The sequence below is a fragment of the Monodon monoceros genome, unplaced genomic scaffold (genome assembly GCF_005190385.1).
Source record: "Monodon monoceros isolate NGI ecotype Baffin Bay Population unplaced genomic scaffold, NGI_Narwhal_1 Super_Scaffold_18, whole genome shotgun sequence".
Lineage (NCBI taxonomy): Eukaryota > Metazoa > Chordata > Mammalia > Artiodactyla > Monodontidae > Monodon > Monodon monoceros.
In genome coordinates, this window is record NW_021703774.1 from 145,582,681 (window position 1) to 145,602,185 (window position 19,505).

General features: G+C 57.1%; 1 protein-coding gene across 5 annotated transcripts in view; it reads right to left on the reverse strand.

Annotated features, from left to right (window-relative positions):
• PTPRF (protein tyrosine phosphatase receptor type F) overlaps positions 1-19,505 on the reverse strand; it is a 116,422-nt gene that overhangs the window by 56,450 nt on the left and 40,467 nt on the right. For all 5 annotated transcript variants that reach the window (XM_029228139.1, XM_029228138.1, XM_029228141.1 and 2 more), the window contains exons 3-5: positions 15,384-15,519; positions 6,611-6,756; positions 6,288-6,429 (exon numbers count right to left, since the gene is read on the reverse strand). In XM_029228139.1, coding sequence (XP_029083972.1) covers positions 6,288-6,429; positions 6,611-6,756; positions 15,384-15,474 — 379 coding nt within the window. In that variant the 5' untranslated portion in view covers positions 15,475-15,519. The remainder of the gene's footprint in view (positions 1-6,287; positions 6,430-6,610; positions 6,757-15,383; positions 15,520-19,505) is intronic.

Consider the following 19,505-nt stretch of genomic DNA (forward strand, 5'->3'; position numbering starts at 1 on the left):
AATAGAACTGCCGTCTACCTGGCCCCAGGTCCTCCTCCCATACCTGAGCCTTAGAAAATAGAACTGCCGTCTACCTGGCCCCAGGTCCTCCTCCCATACCTGAACCTTAGAAAACAGAACTGCCGTCTACCTGGCCCCAGGTCCTCCTCCCATACCTGAACCTTAGAAAATAGAACTGCCGTCTACCTGGCCCCAGGTCCTCCTCCCATACCTGAACCTTAGAAAACAGAACTGCCGTCTACCTGGCCCAGAGCCAGCAACCCCAAGCCTCCCACCTCCCCAGTCCCACAGGTGGCCAGGCAGGCCACCACTCTCTCTAAACTGCATGAAACCCAGCCTCCCTTCCTTCCCTACCCACTGCCTGGGTTTGGGCCACTACCACCTCTTGCCTGGGCTGCAGTGCTGCCCTGGCCTCTCACTGGTGTCCCTGTACCCCACTCTGTACCCCCAGGAACCTTTCTGAAGCATAAATTTTATCAAGTCATTCCCCTGATTAAAATCCTCTTTCCCCTGGCAACCAGAGAGAGGGGGCACCTCACCAGGGATGGGGAAGGTACACACACAGGGGCATTTAAAACCTCCGACTTGGCTAGCTGTCCCCGGAGGTGCTGGCTCCGCTGTGGTCCTGAGGCTGGGGGAGATGGCAGTGGGCGAGGGAGCCATGGGCACAGCAGGGCCATGTAAGCACCCGTGACCACAGGGGTGGGAGGGGCAGGCTAGGCACAGGGAACGTGTCCACTGTCTGTGGCTAACAGAAGAGGCAGGCGTACTGCCCACCCCACAAGTGGACCCATTCAGAAGGGAGTCTGCTTGGACCTTGAACACAAATCAGAACTAGAAAAAAATGGGGGATCCCAGGTACCAAGAAACCCAGAGCCTGATCTTCTAGACCCTCCTGGCAGTGCCCACCTAACTGACACCTCTCCCACCCCCATGCCTGCGGCCCAGATCTCTCCAGGAAATGGTTGCAGAGCCTCGTATCTGCATGGTTCTGAATGCGACTACAGTCACAATGGGGCGGGGGGTGGGGGTGGAAGGACAGGTCACAGATCCCACAGTCACTGGGCCAGAAGCACTTAGGTCATGCCTCAGCTGCGAGGGGAGGAGCAGAAGCTGGCCTGGGTTCTAGGTGCTTGGGCTCCTTCTACACCTTCCATGGATGCAAATCAGGGAGGCGACAGGCCCAGCTTCCTCAAAACAAGCCCATGACCTAGACACGTATGCAGGCAACAGGAAGGGGGCACCTCTTGCCACCTAAGGAGTCATCCTCTGCCTGGTAGCCCTTCACCCAAACTCCCCACCCTCCTAAGTCAGGCCTGGGCCAGGGAGAGATGACTCCATGGGAAAACGCCCACCCACCCTGAAAACACAAGCTTCTGTACCGGCCCCGCTCCAGGTTCAGCCAGCCCAGGACCGCAGGACAGGGTCATATGTTGCTCATCAGCCCTCATGTCCCTGGGGCTGTTTCCAAAGGGGCTGTGGGTAGGTGGGTGGGGTTCAAGAGGGCCTCCATCATCCTACAGTCCCAAAACCAGGGTGAGAACCGCTGAGGAGCCTGGGGGTCCCAGCCCAGCACGGACTGCCCGCCTCCCCACCCCAGTCACGACCCCACATGCCTGACAGCTGGCCTCCCGCAGGGCCTATCCAGAACGAAGGGGGCAAGGCCAGGCACTCCATGCGGGCACCTGGATTCCTGTGTGGCCTGAGCGGTGTGGTCCTGGCCAGTCAGCAGACATCAAGGCCAGGTGGGAACAGGTGAAAGGGAGCCTCGGCTCGATGAGGGGAGGGGAGGAAGAGGAGAGTCCCAAGGTCTGGGCAGGATCCCTATCTGGGGGCCCCTCCCTTCTGGCCTGGCTGCAGAGGAACTGCTGAGGAGCAGTTCTCAGAGGCACTGAGAACAGCTCAGCCTAACCACTCTGCCCCACGTCCATCTCTGTCCAGCTGTCCTGGCTGACCGACAGCTCCGAGCAGGGATCCTGTGGGGTCCAGGAGACAATGAGGCCAGACACAGCATCTCTGGCCTCCCACAGCACCAGACCGACCGCACACACTCAGCCCAGGCTGCTTGCTGCACACCCCTCCCCCCGCCGCAGACACAGGCCATAAGGTATACACCACCTGCTGTACACACCACACCCCCCCCACACTGCCTGATGTGTGTACGCACAAGCACGTGTGCAAGCACGCGCGCACACACACACACGCAACCGGACGCACGCCCCCTGCTTTATATACAACCCATAAGGCACACACAGCCCCTAAGACTGTAACACCACACCACACACCTCACACATACTGCCTTACAGACAGCACAAAGGGCACTCACCACACGCAGGGTGCACGCTACCTGCTGTAGCCATGACCACGAGGCGAATGCTGCCTCCTGAACTCGGGGGCCCCAGAGCCAGGTGCCCACCACAAAGTCAGAAACGGCTTATCCCTGCTCCTCGGCCTCTTCCCTCCTCCTTGCCCCTCTTTCCCTTCTCCTCCTCCTTCTTGGCCCTTCCAGAACCTGCCCAAGTCACCAGGGCCCTGACCACACCTCTGCTGTCTGGCCTCCTCTGGGGCTTTCCTGACCACAGTACCAGTACCGCCCGGCTGGAACCCACTGGCCCAAGTGAATCCACAACCTCCAGACTGAGCTCCAGGACCCTCCCGGCTTCCCCACACCCTGGAGGGAAAGGCCAGGAAGCAAGGCCCTTCTCCCCTCCCCCTCCACTCCCCCTCCCTCGCGAGGGAGAATGTCAGATTCCCTGTCTCAGTGGCGGCAGCGGGCGGGTTGGAGGGGGAGTGATTCAGCCTCAAGAGTGCGGCGTGAGAAGAGCTTTTCCTGCCATTACCCGGCGAGGGAGAGACTGGTGTGCTAATGGCTTCAATTACCACTCAGACAGGAACACTGGGCGGCTTACCCCCAGCCAGCTTGTGCTGGGTACCCCCACCCGGTACCCAGCGGGGCCTAGGGGGCGGGGAGCAGCCGGCTGGGCATCACAGGGCAGTCAGGACTCACTGGGACTGGCAGTCCTGCCCAGAGAGCTGGCTGCAAAGGCCACGAAGTGGGAGGGGTGTGGGGTGCTCCCGGAGTGTGAGGGGAGCTGGGCACAGCACAGAGCAAGGCAGGGCAGGGCGCTTGGCGTGGACTCGTAGGCCTGGGAGGCAGCAACCCCTCACCTGAGCCAAGTCACCCTAGAGAGCCCTGGGCCACTCCCCTGAAGAGCCCAGTGTGTGGTGAGCCACATGCAGTTTATGATGCGGGTAAGGGACTCAACCTTTATTCCCAGGCCCCAAGCCGGCTTCATCCTCTCCCCAGCCCTCCTCCCAGGAGTGACCCTGGCTGTCTTCTGGCCCCAGCCCACAGCTGTAGTCACACCATACTTTCACCCAACTCCTACACACACCCAGCTTCCCTGGCCAGCACAGGCGGCCTGGCGCGGGAGGGCGGGGCTGCTTTCCTCTGGCCCCGCCCCCTGGCACCTTTGAGGCCTCCCACTCCCCTCCTTTCTGCCATGCCCAGAGCCAGACGGTCAAGGTTATGCAGACCAACATGGTAAGTCAGCATTTCATCTTGCGGGTGCTGTGTTTCAGGAGCAGCAGGGGCTCATTCAGGCCCACAGCTCCATCTCGGCTGGGCCAGGCGCCCGGGTAGGGCCCTACACGCTTCCCAACCTCATAAGACACCTCCCACACCGAGAAGCACAAACAGACCCCAGACCCCTGCTAGAGAAACCCTCATCCAAGAAGGCCCCTCTAGAAGGACAGACCCCTGCAAGTCTGAACCCCCTCACCTCAGCTCCTGCAAGACCACCCCAATCCTCCTCAACCCTTTAAAAGATAAAGCTGCCCAGGGCAGAGGTGGGGATAGGAGAGTGCCAACAGAGGACTTGCGGAGAGCAAGGGCCAAAACTGGGGTGTAGGGGCTTTGGGGGGACTTTTCTTCCAACACTAATAAGAAGGCTCTCTTTCCCTTAATATGAGGGCCTGAGAGATGCCCTCTGGGGTGGGAGCCACAGTCTGGCCCTTCAGCCACCTCCCAAATGCCAGGGCAAGGCAAATGGCTCGTGCTGGGGCAGACAGCAACAGGAGGGAGGGTAGTGCTGAAATACCTGTCCTGAGGTCATAAGTGGGGAAACTGAGGTCGGGGTGGCAGGGAGCACCCTGAAAGCACTCAACCATCAGGGATCTTGGCCCAGGGCCTGTCCTCTGGGCCCCTGCCCCCCACAGGAATGGATGGTGGGGGCTGCATCACCCAGATGATGCCAGGCAGCAGAGACGCCAGGTACAGCCAGCTCACATATCTGGGCCTTGGGATGTGCTGCTTCTAGCCCAGTAGGAGCTACCATTCATGCTGGAATCCGGCAAGGTGCTTAACTCCTATTTAATCCTCCCAACCGGCTTGGGTGGCAAGTACTATGTCCCTATTTACAGATCGAGCAAATGAGGCTCAGAGGCATGGTTACTTGCCTGAGGTCACAAGGTGAGAGAGTAAGTGGTCGAGAGGCCCTGCTCTTAATCACTGTCCTCCACTGCCCCTCTAAGCTGGAGGGCCCTGCCCCGCCTCGCAGCAGACACACAGTCACAAGGGAGTTACTGAATGGACGTGCGTGTGAACACATAAAGCCACAACGTAAAAATGGCCAATACGAAAAGATGTTCAACTGCTCTGTAATCAAAGAATGCAAATTAAATTGAGATGCCATTTTTTGCCTATTAACTTGGCAAAGACTTTTTAAAATGATAATTCCCACTGCTGGTGAGGATAAGCAGAAAAGAGGCCCCTCTTATGCCCTGTTTGGTGGGAGTGTAAACCGACACAGTCTTCTGGAAATACTGAAAAGGCTTAAAATCGCATGTGCCCTTTGATCTAGCAATTCCACTTCCATGCATCTAGAATAAGGAAATAATCAGGAAGGTGAACACATCTTATCTGCAAGGAAGCGTATAGCACCTTATTTATAAAAGCAAAAAACTGGAAACATATGTGTCCAACAATAAGGGAGTGGCTAAATAAGGGTACTTGCATGTGACACCCACAGCCATTAAAAATAATGATGCAGAAAAAAATGGCAAGGAAGATGTTCATGAAATGATTTTTTTAAAAGCAGTCCACAAATCATTGAGCAGAATGTAATCCTGTTTTTGTTACATATATCATGCATGCACAGAAAATGGGCTGTAAGGAAATAACCAAAAGTTAATAGTAGAGGTAAGATAAACAGGCGATTTTTATTTTTTCCCATGTGATATTTTATACTTACCAAATATTCAACAGTGAACAGGTATTGTTACTGTAATTTTTTTTAAAAAAGCAACAATCAATGCCATATTTTGAAAATATAGGCAGACATATTCAGACTGATGACTCCATCATGGCTGGAGGGGGGGCGATCGTGTCACTCTCTATTTGTGGCTTCCTATGTCCCCAGGAAAGTGTTCATTTCTCAACCTGGTCTTGTGTCATCTGCTCTCCAGTCTCTCCAGGCTCATGTTGAATTACTCTTCCCCGTTTCTCTGTGTCCTCCAGTGACCCCCCCCACCCCCAAACCAAACGGAACCACTCAGAGTCCCTTGAAAGCACCATTCTCTCCTGCCTCTGGGCCTGGCACATGCCGATGCTATTCCCCTGCCGAGGCCCCCAAGCCAACTCCCACTTGTCCCCAGGACTCAGACCACAGCTCCCTTCTACGCTGCACCCTGCCCCCAGTCCCCTGGGCCACACCCGCAGGACTCATTGGAGACTGAAGTCTCAAGGGCAGGACCGGGGACTGAAGTCTCAAGGGCAGGACCCGGGTCAGATAACTCGCAGGACACAAGGCAGCACTAGGGAGTGTTTGTGAATGAATGGAGGAGCCTCGGAGTGAGAGAAGTCATTCAAGTCCACCTACAGAGCCCCAGCCTCCAGCCTAGGGCCCTTGCTCCTAACAGTGACTGGGAACACACCTCTCTGAAGCCTACTGCCAGGTTCCACATGAAAATCACATCCACTGCCACGAGTCATGTACCCCAAGCGATATGTAGCTGCAGCCCCACACCTCAAGTCAGTCCCCAGACCCACCGAGCAACATCCCGGCTCTGCAGAACACAAAGACACGAGGCACACAGCGGGCTTTGGCACAAGCCAAAAATCCAGTGACCGTCCCTGCCCACCACTGACCTTTGCTGACCCCAGGATGGCCAGTAGTTTTCCTTTCCATAAAAACACCCCAGCCCACGGTGGGGACGGGCCTGGCTGGCTGGCTCATCCCTGCATCAGTCTCCACACCCACCAGGCCCCATCCCTCCCCAGCACGTACCTTCGAGCACTGAGAGCTTGGCACTAGTGTTGATCTCTCCCAGACTGTTGGTGGCCGTGCACTCATAGATGGCTTCATCTCGCTGCACCCGCAATGGCTGGATTCGCAGCACGGACCCTGCCCCGTCGTCAAACTCAATTACCTGCCGCAGGACAGACACGTGGTCACAGCCTGCTCAGGACACAGAAGCCTGCTCAGGGTCAGCCATCCTCTCACTGCCAAAAGGCCCCCAAGGAGGGAGACCAAGAGCAGGTGAGGTAGGACCAGACCCCAGAATAAGCAGACCTGGAGCCCTGCCTGCCCCTTCCCACCCGAGACTGTACCTCGAAGCGCTGGGAGCTGACTTTCTTCCCCTTCTTCATCCATGTGATGCGCGGCTTGGGTTCCCCTGTGGCTTGGCACACGAAGGAGGCCACCCCTCCTGACAGCCCAGTCTGGTCCTCAGGGACCTTAATGAAGACAGGTTTGCCTGGAGAGATAGAGACACCAAGTCATCATGGCACAGTCACCGCCGACATGGCCTCTACCACAGGGGGCAGGCATGGGGTGGGGGGCAAGAAAGATCTATAGAGGAAATAACAGTAGCGACGCCTAACCCTTATGCAGTGCTTCTCTTGTGCCAGGCACTCTTCAAAGAGCTGTGAGCACATGAGCTGGGTGCTACACTCATCTGTGCTTATAGAGAAGGAAGTCAAGACACTCAGAGGTTAAGGGATTTGCCTGACATGCCAGCTGGTTAGTGGCAGAGCCAAGATTTGAACCCGGCGACTGAGTCTGGAGTCCATACGTTAACTGCTACACTCTTCTGTCTCCCATCCCCCCATCAATTCCAAGCTCTAGGGAAAAGGCATGCTGAGAGCTGCTGGGAGCAGCCCTAGCATCTCCCCTGGACGCGTCCCTCCCCAACTGCTCTCCACCAGGGTGATGGTACCTCCATCCACCGCAAGGCTCAAGCCAGAAACCGTGACTCCACCTCTCCCCGGCCCCCACACACCATCAGTCCTGAAGGCCTACACATTCCACCTCCTAAGTATCTCTGGATGTCTTCCCAGGTGAACGCTGTCCTGTAAATCTGCCCTCCCCACCCGGCTCCCACTGGCTGGGTAATCGCCTTCCGATGGCCTGGACGTCTCCCCAGAGTGTCCACAGAGAGGCAGGGGGAGGGGGAGAAGGGAGGGGGCTTGGACACTGTACTGCCATGCCCACCCATGTCACCTTGATACACACACCAGGGCCAACCTGGAATCCCACCACCCAGGGTCACAAGACCCTGGAAACCCGGCCTTCACTGAGATGTAGAAATGCCTTGCTAATCCTGATAGCGGATCCATTTCCTATTAATCAGACCAATGAACAGCTCCAGGAAGGCTGATACCATGAGAAATGACATTTCAGACCACCTGCTCGGTGCCGATGAGCCCAGGCCTGGTCTGGTCTCTGGAACAAAAACATGTTTGTTCGATGATGATAATCCCACTCTGCACCAGGTACTTTATCTCATTTAGTCCTTCACCATTGTTATCCCCAGTTTAGAGGCACAGAGAGGTCGAGTCACTAGCCCAAGGTCACACATCCAATTAGCGGCACATCTGAGATTTGAATTCAAGCCTATATGACTCCAAGACACCTGCCAGAAACAGTTCACATTGATATAGTTGGGGGCCTTGTCAAGAGCAGAGTCAGTGGGGTGGCAGGGGCCAAAGCCAGACCAAAAGAGGTCAAGGAGCAAGAGGTGAAAAAGTGGAAAGCAGAGTAAAGTGACTACTTAAAGAAGACTGGGGACTTCCCTGGTGGTGCAGTGGTTAAGAACCCACCTACCAATGCAGGGGGACACAGATTCAATCCCTGGTCCGGGAAGATCCCCACATGCTGCGGAGCAACTAAGCCCGTGCGCCACAACTACTGAGCCTGTGCTCTAGAGCCCACGAGCCACAACTACTGAGCCTGTGCACCTAGAGCCTGTGCTCCACAACAAGAGAAGCCACTGCAATGAGAAGCCCATTGCGCACTGCAATGAAGAGTAGCCCCTGCTCGCCCGCAACTAGAGAAAGTCCACACAGCAACAAAGACCCAACACGGTCAAAAAAAAAAAAAAAGAAGGAGATTGGCTGTGATGGGGAAGATAAAGAGAAGATGGCACCTGGAGGACGGGTTGAAGGGAGGTTTTTACATTCTTGTTTCTTTTTTTTTTTAAGATTTATTTATTATTTATTTAATTTATTTTTGGCTGTGTTGGGTCTTAGTTGCGGCACACGGGATCTTTGTTGAGGCGTGCGGGATCTTCGTTGCGGTGTGTGGGGGCTTCTGTCTGGTTGTGGCGTGCGGGTTTTCTCTCACTAGTTGTGGCGCACAGGCTCCAGGGCACGCGAGCTCTGTAACTGTGTCACGGGGGCGTAGCTGCCCCACGGCATGTGGGAGTCTTAGTTCCCTGACCAGGGATAGAACCCACGTCCACTGCAGTGCAAGGTGGATTCTTTGTCACTGGACCACCAAGGAAATTCCTAGTCTTGTTTCTCTTTTTCCTAAAATGTGAAAGATAATATTTATTTATTTATTTAATGCTGATGGGAAGGAGCCAGCAGAGGGAGAAGGTGCTGATCCAGTGGAGAGAAGAGGGACAGCAGATGGGGCAGAGGGAAGGGTCTGGGGGACCACCAGGGTCGGGAGTGACAGCTGCAGGTACAGAGAGCTGGGAGGGCTCAGCCTTGCAGGGAGCAGGGAGGGGCCCATCTTACCCAGCAGCCCAGGGTCCAGTGGGCTCTGGAGGTTTTATGTAATTATTAAGAAAGTCACTCACCATCTCTGAGCCTCATCCGCAAAATGGTGCTAGTGATAGGGATCTGTGCAGACGAAATGTGATGATGTCTGCAGGCTGCTTGCACAGGCTGGACACGTGGTGGACCTTGCCTGTGGGCAGCCATCACCCTCAGCACCAGTAGTATTATCACCCCCGTTTTACAGATGGGGAAATGGAGGCCCAGAAGGTTAAACAACAGACAAATCACAGACTGATCTGGAGGAGAGCTAGGGTTTGATCCAGGAGTCCAAATCCTAAGCACACCTTACAGCACCCAGGGCCCCCCTGGAGGAAGGAGACGCGGGGACCTACCTGACTGCTCTTGGAATACCCAGAGGGGGTGAGGGCAGCCTTATTGGGGAAACACACAAACCTGCCGGGGACCCGAGGGGTATGGGGACATCACAAAGGTTCAGGAAGCCTCAGTTTGCCTCACCCTTGCCCCGACTGCCCTCTGAAGGGGGTTCCGGACTCTCCCAGTCTGCAGTTGTCTGCAGAGCCTGTCCTCTCAGTGAGATCCTCTCAGATAGGACGGCCCTGCCCGACTTGGGGGTGGGGAAGAGTCTCCTGCCCACCCCCCTGCACACTGCACGCCCCTCCCCCACACCTCCAGACAGCAGCTCCCTGCTCTCCTTCTGCACTGCCATCACCCTCTCTCGACTGGACACTCCACCAACCTAACCAGCTGCGTCCCTAGTCTCCATTCAGCAGCCAGAGTGAAGCAGCAGCCTCTTCCCTGATCAAAACCCTCCAAAGGCCTCCCAAGATTTAAATCCCAAGATTTAAACTCCCGTCATGATGGAGTTCAGACCTGGAGCCCTGCCAGGTCTCGTCCACTGGATAAACAATGCCCGCTGCGCCTCAGGGCCTTTGCATAAGCCGTTCCTTCTGCCACAAACCTCTTAGACTACCTCTTTACCCACTACCTCCTATTCACCTTTCTGATCTCAATTTAAACATCATTTCCTCAGAAAACCTTCCTTGGTCCCCCTGCTGTGGCCCCCACCTCCACTAGCTCAGTTCTGGGTTTTAGGCTCTCTGGAGACTCCCGCCGCCTCTCTCACAGCACTGCTCATGGTTTGTTATGTACACGTGTGAGGTTATTACTTTCTCCACACTTTGGAGGAGTATTTAATTCATGGCTGCTTCCCGACAGAGAACAATAACCCTGAGTAGGGCAGATACCACGCCTGCCTTGCTTCTCCCCCGTCCCAGCGCCCGACCCCATTCCTGGTACAGGGGGGTGGGGCGGGCAAGTGAAGGTGACCTGACCACAAAGGAAGGCCTGCAGAGGATGGAGACCTCGGCCCCTCACACACCACACTGGGGAGCCCCTGCTGCCCGCTGGGGAGAGAAGCCCTGGGTGAAACTCCTGCCTCAACGTGTCAGCTGCAGAAACCAGAGGCTGGAACCTGCTGAACCAGAATGGCTGGGTGAGTGTGCCTGGGGGCAGGGCCTCCACGCCAAACAAAGAACCAGAAGCTGGGGAGGCAGCCAGGTATGGGGGGGGACGGGGAGGGAGAGAGAGAGGAAGGGGAAGGCCTGAGTACAGGAGAGGCTGGATGGCGCCAAGGCCTGGGGCCATCAAGGAGGTGGACCCCACCACCTGCCCCAGAGGCTGGAGAGGGGCCAGAGCCCTGCCCAGCCCACCCACCCACCAGGCTCTGGCAAGACTGGCAGCACGCGGGCCCGGGGCAGGGGCTCCCCTCCAACAGACCAGCCCCTCATTTCCCTCAGCCCACTCACCCCCACGGGTGGGCATCTCTCTTCCCACAGCCCTGCCAAGCCCTCGCCTCTCTTCACCAGGCGGACTTTTGGGGAGCACAAACCCTGTGCTGACATTTGTCTCCCCGCTCCCTTCCCCACACTCACTCCTGCTAACTTCTCCAGGCTTTCTTGACTTTTTCAAAGAAAAAAAAAACAGCACCTGCCACAGGCCAAGCACCGTGCAGGACACAGCTCAGGCCCCGTGGCTGCATCACCCACCCAGGTCTGTGGGTACCCCCTTGCCTTCGTGCGTGCCCTGCCCCTCTTGTGCACCCTACTCTCAAGCCTGTGGGAGCCTGCTCTGCGTCCCGCAGCCCGTGGGCCACAGTGACCAGTCAGGTCCCCAGGCAGGCAGACAAAATCAGGTGACTTGACCATTCGCCCAGTACAGACCCAGAGCTAGTGTTCGGGGAGGGTCTGAACAGAACTTCTGAAGACCACATGTCCGGAGGGGCTTTTTGCCCCACCAGGATGTGGGCCCACCTCCCCTCCCCTAGCACACGGAGGTCGTGGGCTGCACAGGTCTTTGGGCAGCAGCCCCCAGGGGCATGCCCTGGACTCGCACAGGTAGCTGAGCCTATGCAAAGTGGGAGGGAGTGGCCTAAGAAAGGAAACAAGTGGGCTGGCCTGGGCGGGGGTTGGGGTGGGGGGCCCCCCACACCTCCCAGGGTCCAGCCAAGCGGAGCCACCTATTTTGCGCCTTCCCTGCAGAGCGCACATACACGCAGCAGCAAGGGGTGGTGAGGCAGGGGAGGGAGGCGGGTTTCCCAGGCCCTGAACAGTCTGATGAGCTGGGGACTCATTAATGCTGGCTCCTGTGACCACTCCTGGCATCCCCGGGAGGGAAGCCCACTCAGAGACAACCCTGGTTTCCCAGGGGACATACTGGGAGCCCCAGGTCATGGCCTAGGTTGGAGGGAGCACATACTAAGTGCCAGGTGCCTTGAACATGTGACCTCAGTTAACCTTTCCAGGTAGAAGTGATTATCCTCATTGTGCAATAGGGAAACAGGCCCTGAGAGAGAAAGCAACCTGCCGGAAGTTCCATGGAGGGCAGAGTCTAGCTGGGCCACCAGGTCCTGCCTCCCCAAGGATGAGGAGGAGGGCACCGCAGAACTGCGTGCAGCGCCCTGCCATGTTCCAGCTCCCCAGGCTGGGTGGGGGCGGTGATACGACAGATACATACATCCTCAGCTACTTAGGCCTCTGCCCCTTCCTACACTCCTAGCCATCAGGCATCCTGCTCTGGGCTCCTGTGATTCCAAGTAACTGGACTGTGCTAAGCTGTGTGGGGACAAAAGGGAGATGGTCCTCATCATGGTTCTCCCATGGGCTCCAGGGAGAAGCCCAGGCCCGTTCCTGCTTCTTCCCCCTAATCTCATCTCATCAGGCAATGGCCCCCATTAGCAGACGCCCACTCAACCTTCAGGGCTCCTGTTTTCTAGGAAGCCCCCTACACCTCCCTCCGCAACGATGCTTAGGTCACTACCTCTGTGTCAGCACCACCCCAGCACAGTGGACGCTGTAGTAACCCACACTGCAGGCTCCGAAGGCAGGCCTGTGTGGATTCTTCCCACGGAGCACCTGACATGCACACAGCGGATCAGCAGAAACCTCTTCCTGCTCAGGACCACCTCTGGCCCCACGAGCCTCCCTCGTGAGAAGCCACGAGCCCCAGCTGGGGGAGCCGCCGAGCCCCACGTGCCCAGGTCCCCATCAGAGCTGACTCGGCATTGACGCCGGGGCCTCTGGGCTAACCCTTGGCAGCTGCTTCTCCGGCCCCCCTTCCCTGCACTCCCCTCAGAGGCCAGGGCCCCCATTCATTTGTCTCGTTAAGAGGCCTATAGAAACACATTTGTCCGCTCTGCGCTCCACTGCTCCAGTCGTCAATTCTCTGGGGCGCCTGCCCTACCTTTTGCAGCAGCTCTGTCCACGTTGACTACTCGCCCCAGCTAGCAGTCTCGCAGGCCCAGCCCAAGCCTGGCCATGACGCGGGGGACAGATCCAAACGTATGTGCAGTGCTCCTGGGGTCAGGTCATCACAGCCCCCAGCCCATGCCCCTCTCCCGTGGCTCTCTGCCTGAGAGCAGAGCCCAACTCACCTAGTTCGGCATCTCCAGCTGGTTCCTACCTTCAAGACCCTGGTCTTTGGTCCTTAAGGGACCAGCACGGAGGCTCTTGGCCTCTGCTCTAAAAATTGTTCCGCCCTGCCCCCTGAGTCCTACTAGGGGTTCAGGCCTGACTCCACCCCTACACTCACTCATCTACCACACTCCAGGCCCTGAACTGGACAATGGTCTGACCCCTCAGGACTCACAGTCCAATGGGACAGACAGAGCTGAAGCAGTCACAGGTGCCCAGGGGAGCAGCACATGACCCAGGCTCCTAGAGGAGGTGATGGCTCCAGGTGAGTGGGAACTCATCAGGTGAAGGGGATGGGGAAGAGGGTTCCTATCAGAGGAAACAGAAGGAACAGAGGCCTGGGAGCACGGGAGCAACCGAGAAGTCAGCACGGCGGGGGCGTGGGGTGGGGCAGGTGAAGGATGAGGTTGGCAGAGGCTTAAAGATGCAGGGCCTGGACCCCAAGGCTTGATCCTAAAGGCAACAGGGGAAGAGAGCGAGGGATTTTAAAATGAGGGGCGACATGATCAGGCTTTCATTTTGCAACATGACTCCTACCATGGAACAGGGACTGGATGGTGAGGACAGAGACTGGAGACAGGGAAGCCACTAGGAGGCTGCTGCTGCAAAAGCCCTGGCAAGAGCCGAGCATGGCTTGGGTGAGGGCAGCAGAGACAGAGGTGGATGCATTCCAAAGATATTCAGAAGGGAGAAACAGCGGCACTTGGTGATGGATTAGATGTGGGTATGAGAGAGTGAGGAGGCTGGGAGGAGGCCCAGGTTTCTGACTTGGGTGGCTGGGTGGGTGGGAAAGCCATTCACCAGGAGAGAGAACACAGAAAGACGGGTATGTCTGGGAGGATGAGGGTGAGGGTACAGGTTCCAGCATGTTAGGTCTGAGTAGGAGGGAAGACAGTTATGCTCCCAGGATGTATTGTCTCCAAAAGCCCAGCCGGGTGGTCCTCCCTCTGCTCTCAAGCTCCCATTTGAAGGGCCTAAGAGCGTCCAGAGTGAGGGTGGGGGAGCAAGGCCAGGACTTCAGTGTCTAAGGGCCGGCTCTCACAAGCCTTCGCCTCCGTGCCATTGTCACCTACCCAGTGACTTCTACCCCAGCGGGGCCCTGCAGGCTCAAGCTCTCTCCCAGCAGCCCCAACCGAGCTGGAGATCACCCGCACCCCCTAATCTTCCCTGTTCCTGCTAGCCCAGCCCTCTCATCACCCGCACCTCAAGGCTCCCATTACCCCTCACCCTGCGCCCCAGGAGGAATGCCCTCTCCTTCTCCTTGCTCTACGGGCCCCACCCAACCTGGAGGACAAAGGGCGGGGCGCTCCAGTCCCACCTCCTCCAGGATCTGGTCCTGAATAATTAATGAGCCATTAGGAGAAAGGGTTTGGGTGGGGCAAGAAGAGAGCTCTGCTCCCAGACACAGGGAGAGCGGGGTGGGGGAACCCTATGGCCTGCTGACCCCTGCGCTGACCCCCAGGTTGGCCCTTTGCCACCTCTGGGCTCCGGACAGGATGGGAACAGCTCTGTTCCCCAGGGACCTTGGCTCCGACCTCGACCCTCCCCCTCAGTGTGCAGATTGGCTAAATCTGCCCTGTGCCCCGCCTCCCACCGGTAACCAAGCAGTGGTAACCATGGCAACGGGGCGGGCTGCGGCCAGTCTTGTAGTGCCAGGCAGGGGGAAGGGCGGCAGGAAAGGGACCAAAGTTCGTAGTTGGATCTGGGCAGGGGACAATCCCATCTCCCCCCATACACAGAGAGGGGCGCTGGAGCCCAGCTTCCTGTGGCCAAGTGCAATCTTCCCCCATTCTCAGGGCTGAGGGCTGGGGGAGGGGGATGCCCCTCTGCCTTGAAGTGGGGAGGGGAAGGAAGTGCTCAGTGTCTACACACAGGTCTGGCCCAGGGGAAGGGCTATGGTGGCTCGCCTTCCCATCTTTCCCTGGACCTGTGGACACCTCTGGCATTCCACTCACATGTCCACACATGTTCCTGTGTGCAGCCCCCCATTCCCACACCAACACTGACATGGCCCACACTGTGCCTTCTGCACAGGTCCACAGCGGTGGACACAGTACACGCCTGAGCACATCGCTAATGACCACACGAATCCTGGACATGTCTCACCTCCACCCCATAAACAGGGTCACACTCAGACACCCCCCACCCTGGAGCACCTTAAGAGACATGCGGGATTCCACAGGATGCTCCAAGGAAGAACGGGGCTGGAGTATTACTTGGAGGGGGGCGGTCTCCAAGTGGGGGGGGTCTCTCTAGGACAGAAGGTCTGGAGGTGTATCTAGCCATCCTGTCTCTCCTAGTGGCTGGCCTCATCCCCACTTCCAGAGTCCTGCTGGGAGGAATGCACCTTTCCATCTGCGAGATCCCATGCCTTGAGAGGTCAGACTTACTGTCGCCATGGGCACCCGCCACCAAACCAAGCATCACGAGTGCGGGCACGAGGGGCACCATCGTCCTCCCTGAGGCTGGCTCAGGGGCCATCCAGGGCTCCAGCACCGCAGCCAGCTACAGTCCAGGACAGTCAACCTGTGACAGAGAGAAGGGCAGAGCCAATTAGCTGGTACCCACCAATATCTTATTGCCCACATGCCACCTCCTGGCCCCCACTCACCACCAAGACCGCCACTCATCGTCGTTGACCACCCAGAGCCTAGTTCAACAGATACCCACCCCTTGGACTGTGCGATGACCACCCAGACCTTCCGACCCCTGTGAAAACCCAGACTCCTTATCGATCCCCTAGTGACTCCAAGGATAACCCACCAGTCACACTGTAGGGAGAGAGTACAAGAGGCCCCCAGGTCATTCTCTAAACCCGAGTAGGAGGCAGGGACTACTGAGACCAGAGGATGTATAGGGATGTTCCGTTGCAGACCTAGAATTTCCAACTTGCCTCCGTAAGAGAACTGGGACAGGGAAACAGGGTCCGAGAGACACAGAGACACACAGGTGGAGACAGAGACCAAACAAAGCAAGACCGAGACGGAGTAGTCAGCAGACCCACAGAGGCCAGGGACTCCAGAGTCCCTGGGGTCTCCTGTTGCCCCTCCTCTCCCCAGCAGAGCCCGCAGGCTGGGCACAAGCCTCAGAGCACAGCCTTGGTCGTGGCAGACAAGATCCAGGTATCAGAGGCTTGGAGCCAAAGCCACAACCCGTCCGGGCTGGCCAGGACATGTTCTGGACAAGTTACACCCGCCCCGCCTGGTTACCCTCATCCTACCCAATTCCCATGGCACCTTCCCAGCCCTGGCCACTAGGGAAACCACAGGGAGGCCCTAGTGGCCAGGACTGGGGGTGCTGGACCCTAAGAGTCGACCTCACACCTCCTCGGCCCTTGCCCCAGTGGCCCAGTGCATATCAAGGGGTAGGGTGCCCTTGCTCACAACTGCTATCCGGGCTGAGCCAGGAACCTGGGCATGGGGAAGACCATTCAGGATGGCCTGAATGCCCCCAGGCCTTTGCTTACAGGGCTCCTCAGCCAGGTGTGCCCCTGCCGCCCACTCCGCCCAGCACCAATGTGGAGCCCTCAGCATGGCCACACCAGACGGTACACATACACTGCTATCACTCTCCAGCCCCGGTGGCGAGCTCCCAAGGGTCTCTCTCCCATGGCTCCCTTTCAGGGGGCTTCTGGGGATCTGTGCCAGTGCCCACCAGCTCTGCTTACACCTTGCTCTGGGCCAGGGGCTGGTGCACAAAGCCCCTCATTAATGCTCTGGAGACACAACAGGGCGCAGAAGGGGAGTGAGTGACGGTGAACACACCTGGGGGCCCCACAGTGGTACCTACGGATTCTGGTGGGAGGGTGGGGATCAGACCCAGGTGCCAGCTAACCCACAACGGTAAGAATATTTGCAAGGAGGTGACAGGGCTGGTGAACAGGAAGAGGCTGGCCTCAAAGATGGCTCTGCTCCTCCCTGGAAATTAGACCCGTCTCAACTGGGACAGTCGAAGGTCATAAGATCAGAGGGCAGGAGGTGAGCAAAGGTGCTGGGACAAAGCAGGTACAACTGTGAAGTGAGGTAGGGGCTGAACACAAAGGGGAAAGGGTGGGAGATGTCCCTTGTCCCAAGATCTCACCGAAAGTCTGAGACAGGCTAAGCAACAAAAGCAAGCACACTGAAGCAGCATGGTGGGCATCCAGCCCTAGTTACACCATGCCTGGGCTTCCGCTCAGTGTGGCGAGACCAGGAGAGAGGAAGTCCCCAGCACCATGCCCCATACGGCCAACTTGGGATGGAGGACATGCATCACTAAGGCCCTGTCTGTCTGGGCTTTGTCATCATGGCACTGTTGTGCAGCAGTGCGACCAACAATAGAATTCAACTTCCCAGCAGACATCAGGTGGTGAACTGCCTGGCCAGGGTGTCATGGGGGTATGGCCCCTTGATACAACCATCCTGCAGCTCCTGGTACACATATCAGCGGTGTGTTACACCAAAGGACAGAGGCAGAGGGGACTAGTACAGACATCATAGGGTGCAACAATACAGTATTCACAGAGGTTTCACTCCCAGGTACAAGCAGTCAGGGTGTGAACCCTCCTCCCAGTGCAGACAACATGGGGGCATAACCCTCAGGAACACACACCATGGGGGACATAGCTCCCTGGTATGGATGTAAAGGGGATGAAGCTACAGAGAAGAGACATTAGGGAGGTACAACTGCACAGCACAATCATCATGGGGTGAAACTCCCCAGTACAATGGTCACTGAGGCGTAATCCCCTGTAGCTGCCTTGGTACAGTAATCATGGCAGTGCAACTCCCAGGGAGAGGCATCACGGAAGCGTAGCAGTCCTGTCCAGACATCATGCGAGTGTAGACAGACATCATGGGGGTGCAGCTGCCCGATGGACGTTATAGGGGTACGTTATCATAGAGGAATAACCCTGTTATACACATCATGGGGTGTCAGTCCCCAGTACAGCCATCAAGGGGGTGTTAATTCCAGAGCAGACATCATGTGGTACACTCTTGGATGAGATTCTGCCCACGGGTGTCAGAGAAACTGGGCTTGCCTCTGGTAGCCCCACCCCCACTGTAACAAAAACAAGTGGCCGTGACTTGGGGACCCCAGGGTCCTCCTGTGTATCTGGGTCTGGAGTGCCTAGGATGCTGTTCAGATGCAGAAAGTAGGCCAGACAGAGGTGAAGAAGTTGAAAACAATGTCATTCCCTCCCAGAGAGCTCTTCCCGGTGGTCCACGGACACGAGGACACCCAGAGAGACGGGGAGACGCGGGGACACACAGACATGGACACGTTCTCAGGGAACTACTCAGGCAACCACAGAGCTGTCTGGGCCAGGGCCTCTCCCTCACCAGCTCCTGGTGTGAGCAAGCTGCCTCCGCCCCAGACTCTGGGCACACAGCCTGCCCCAGTGTCAGGCGGCGCAGGCCACTCCCAGCTCCAGGGCCCCGCATAGGAGGAGTCCTGGCTCCTGGGTCTGGCCTCCGTCTAGACGCTGGCCCTGCCCCCACCCCAGAGTGCTCAGGGTCACCTGTGGGGAGGTGGCGGGAGGGGAGCAGGGAGGTGGACCGACGCTAGCCTTGCTGGGGTAGCTGAGAACCTTCTGAATTCAGTGCAACAGCGTTAAGAGCAGAGCGTCCACTTCCGCCCACGGCTGGGTGACTCTGGGCTCTCAACAGCCGAGATGAAAATACGGCCTGAGCACTTGCACACTCGCTCGCCTCTGAATTGCACCGCGGACCATCGGTTCTACCAACTGACACACTTGGGCAGGAAAACAATTCCATACTGAACGATATTGTACAATATCATCAAATGTCATTTTTCTACACTCAGAATGGTTTTAATATACCCCTTTTCCTTGCTACATCAGTGTAAAGCTGCCGACTGCCCTTTCTTGGGAAGAGCTGTCCTTTATCCTGAAATTACGTCCTTGGTGTTAAAATGTCCTTTCTTGTAGGAAGTGATGGTGATAGCAGATACCAGTTGTTGTTTTTTTTATAATGTCCTTACTTGGCAAGATAAAAAATTTTGCCAACCCCATGTCTGGCCCCCAAGTACTTTTGGAAACTGTACTGGTTTGTGAAACTGAAGAGCCTGGGAATCACTGCTCTGAGGGAAAAGGAAGGAGCAGGCCCCACACCAAGCCACAGGATTCGAATACAAACGTCACAGAAAGGCCTGTTACACAGAGGCTAGGTCACCGCCATGCGGCCCACCCAATCACCCCTGCCAGCCTCAGTGGGGGGCCCCCCAGGAGAGACCATGTGACGCCAAACATGCGGGGGGTGGTTTCCTGGCTGGAGAACATCTGGGATCATTCTGAGGCCTCCTCATGAATATGAAAACACAAATTGATTTGTTTCCCCTTGGGCACGTGTTATTACTCACAAATATTAATTAGTCTCCAAATACCACCTGTTCCTACAGCCTCCTCCCTGCTTCCTCCCCAGGCCAGGACTCTGGCTCTCAGGAGGCTGGGGCCCCAAAATGGGCATCAGCAGAAGGAGGGGTATCCAGGGCCCCAAGGAGCGGCCGGCGAA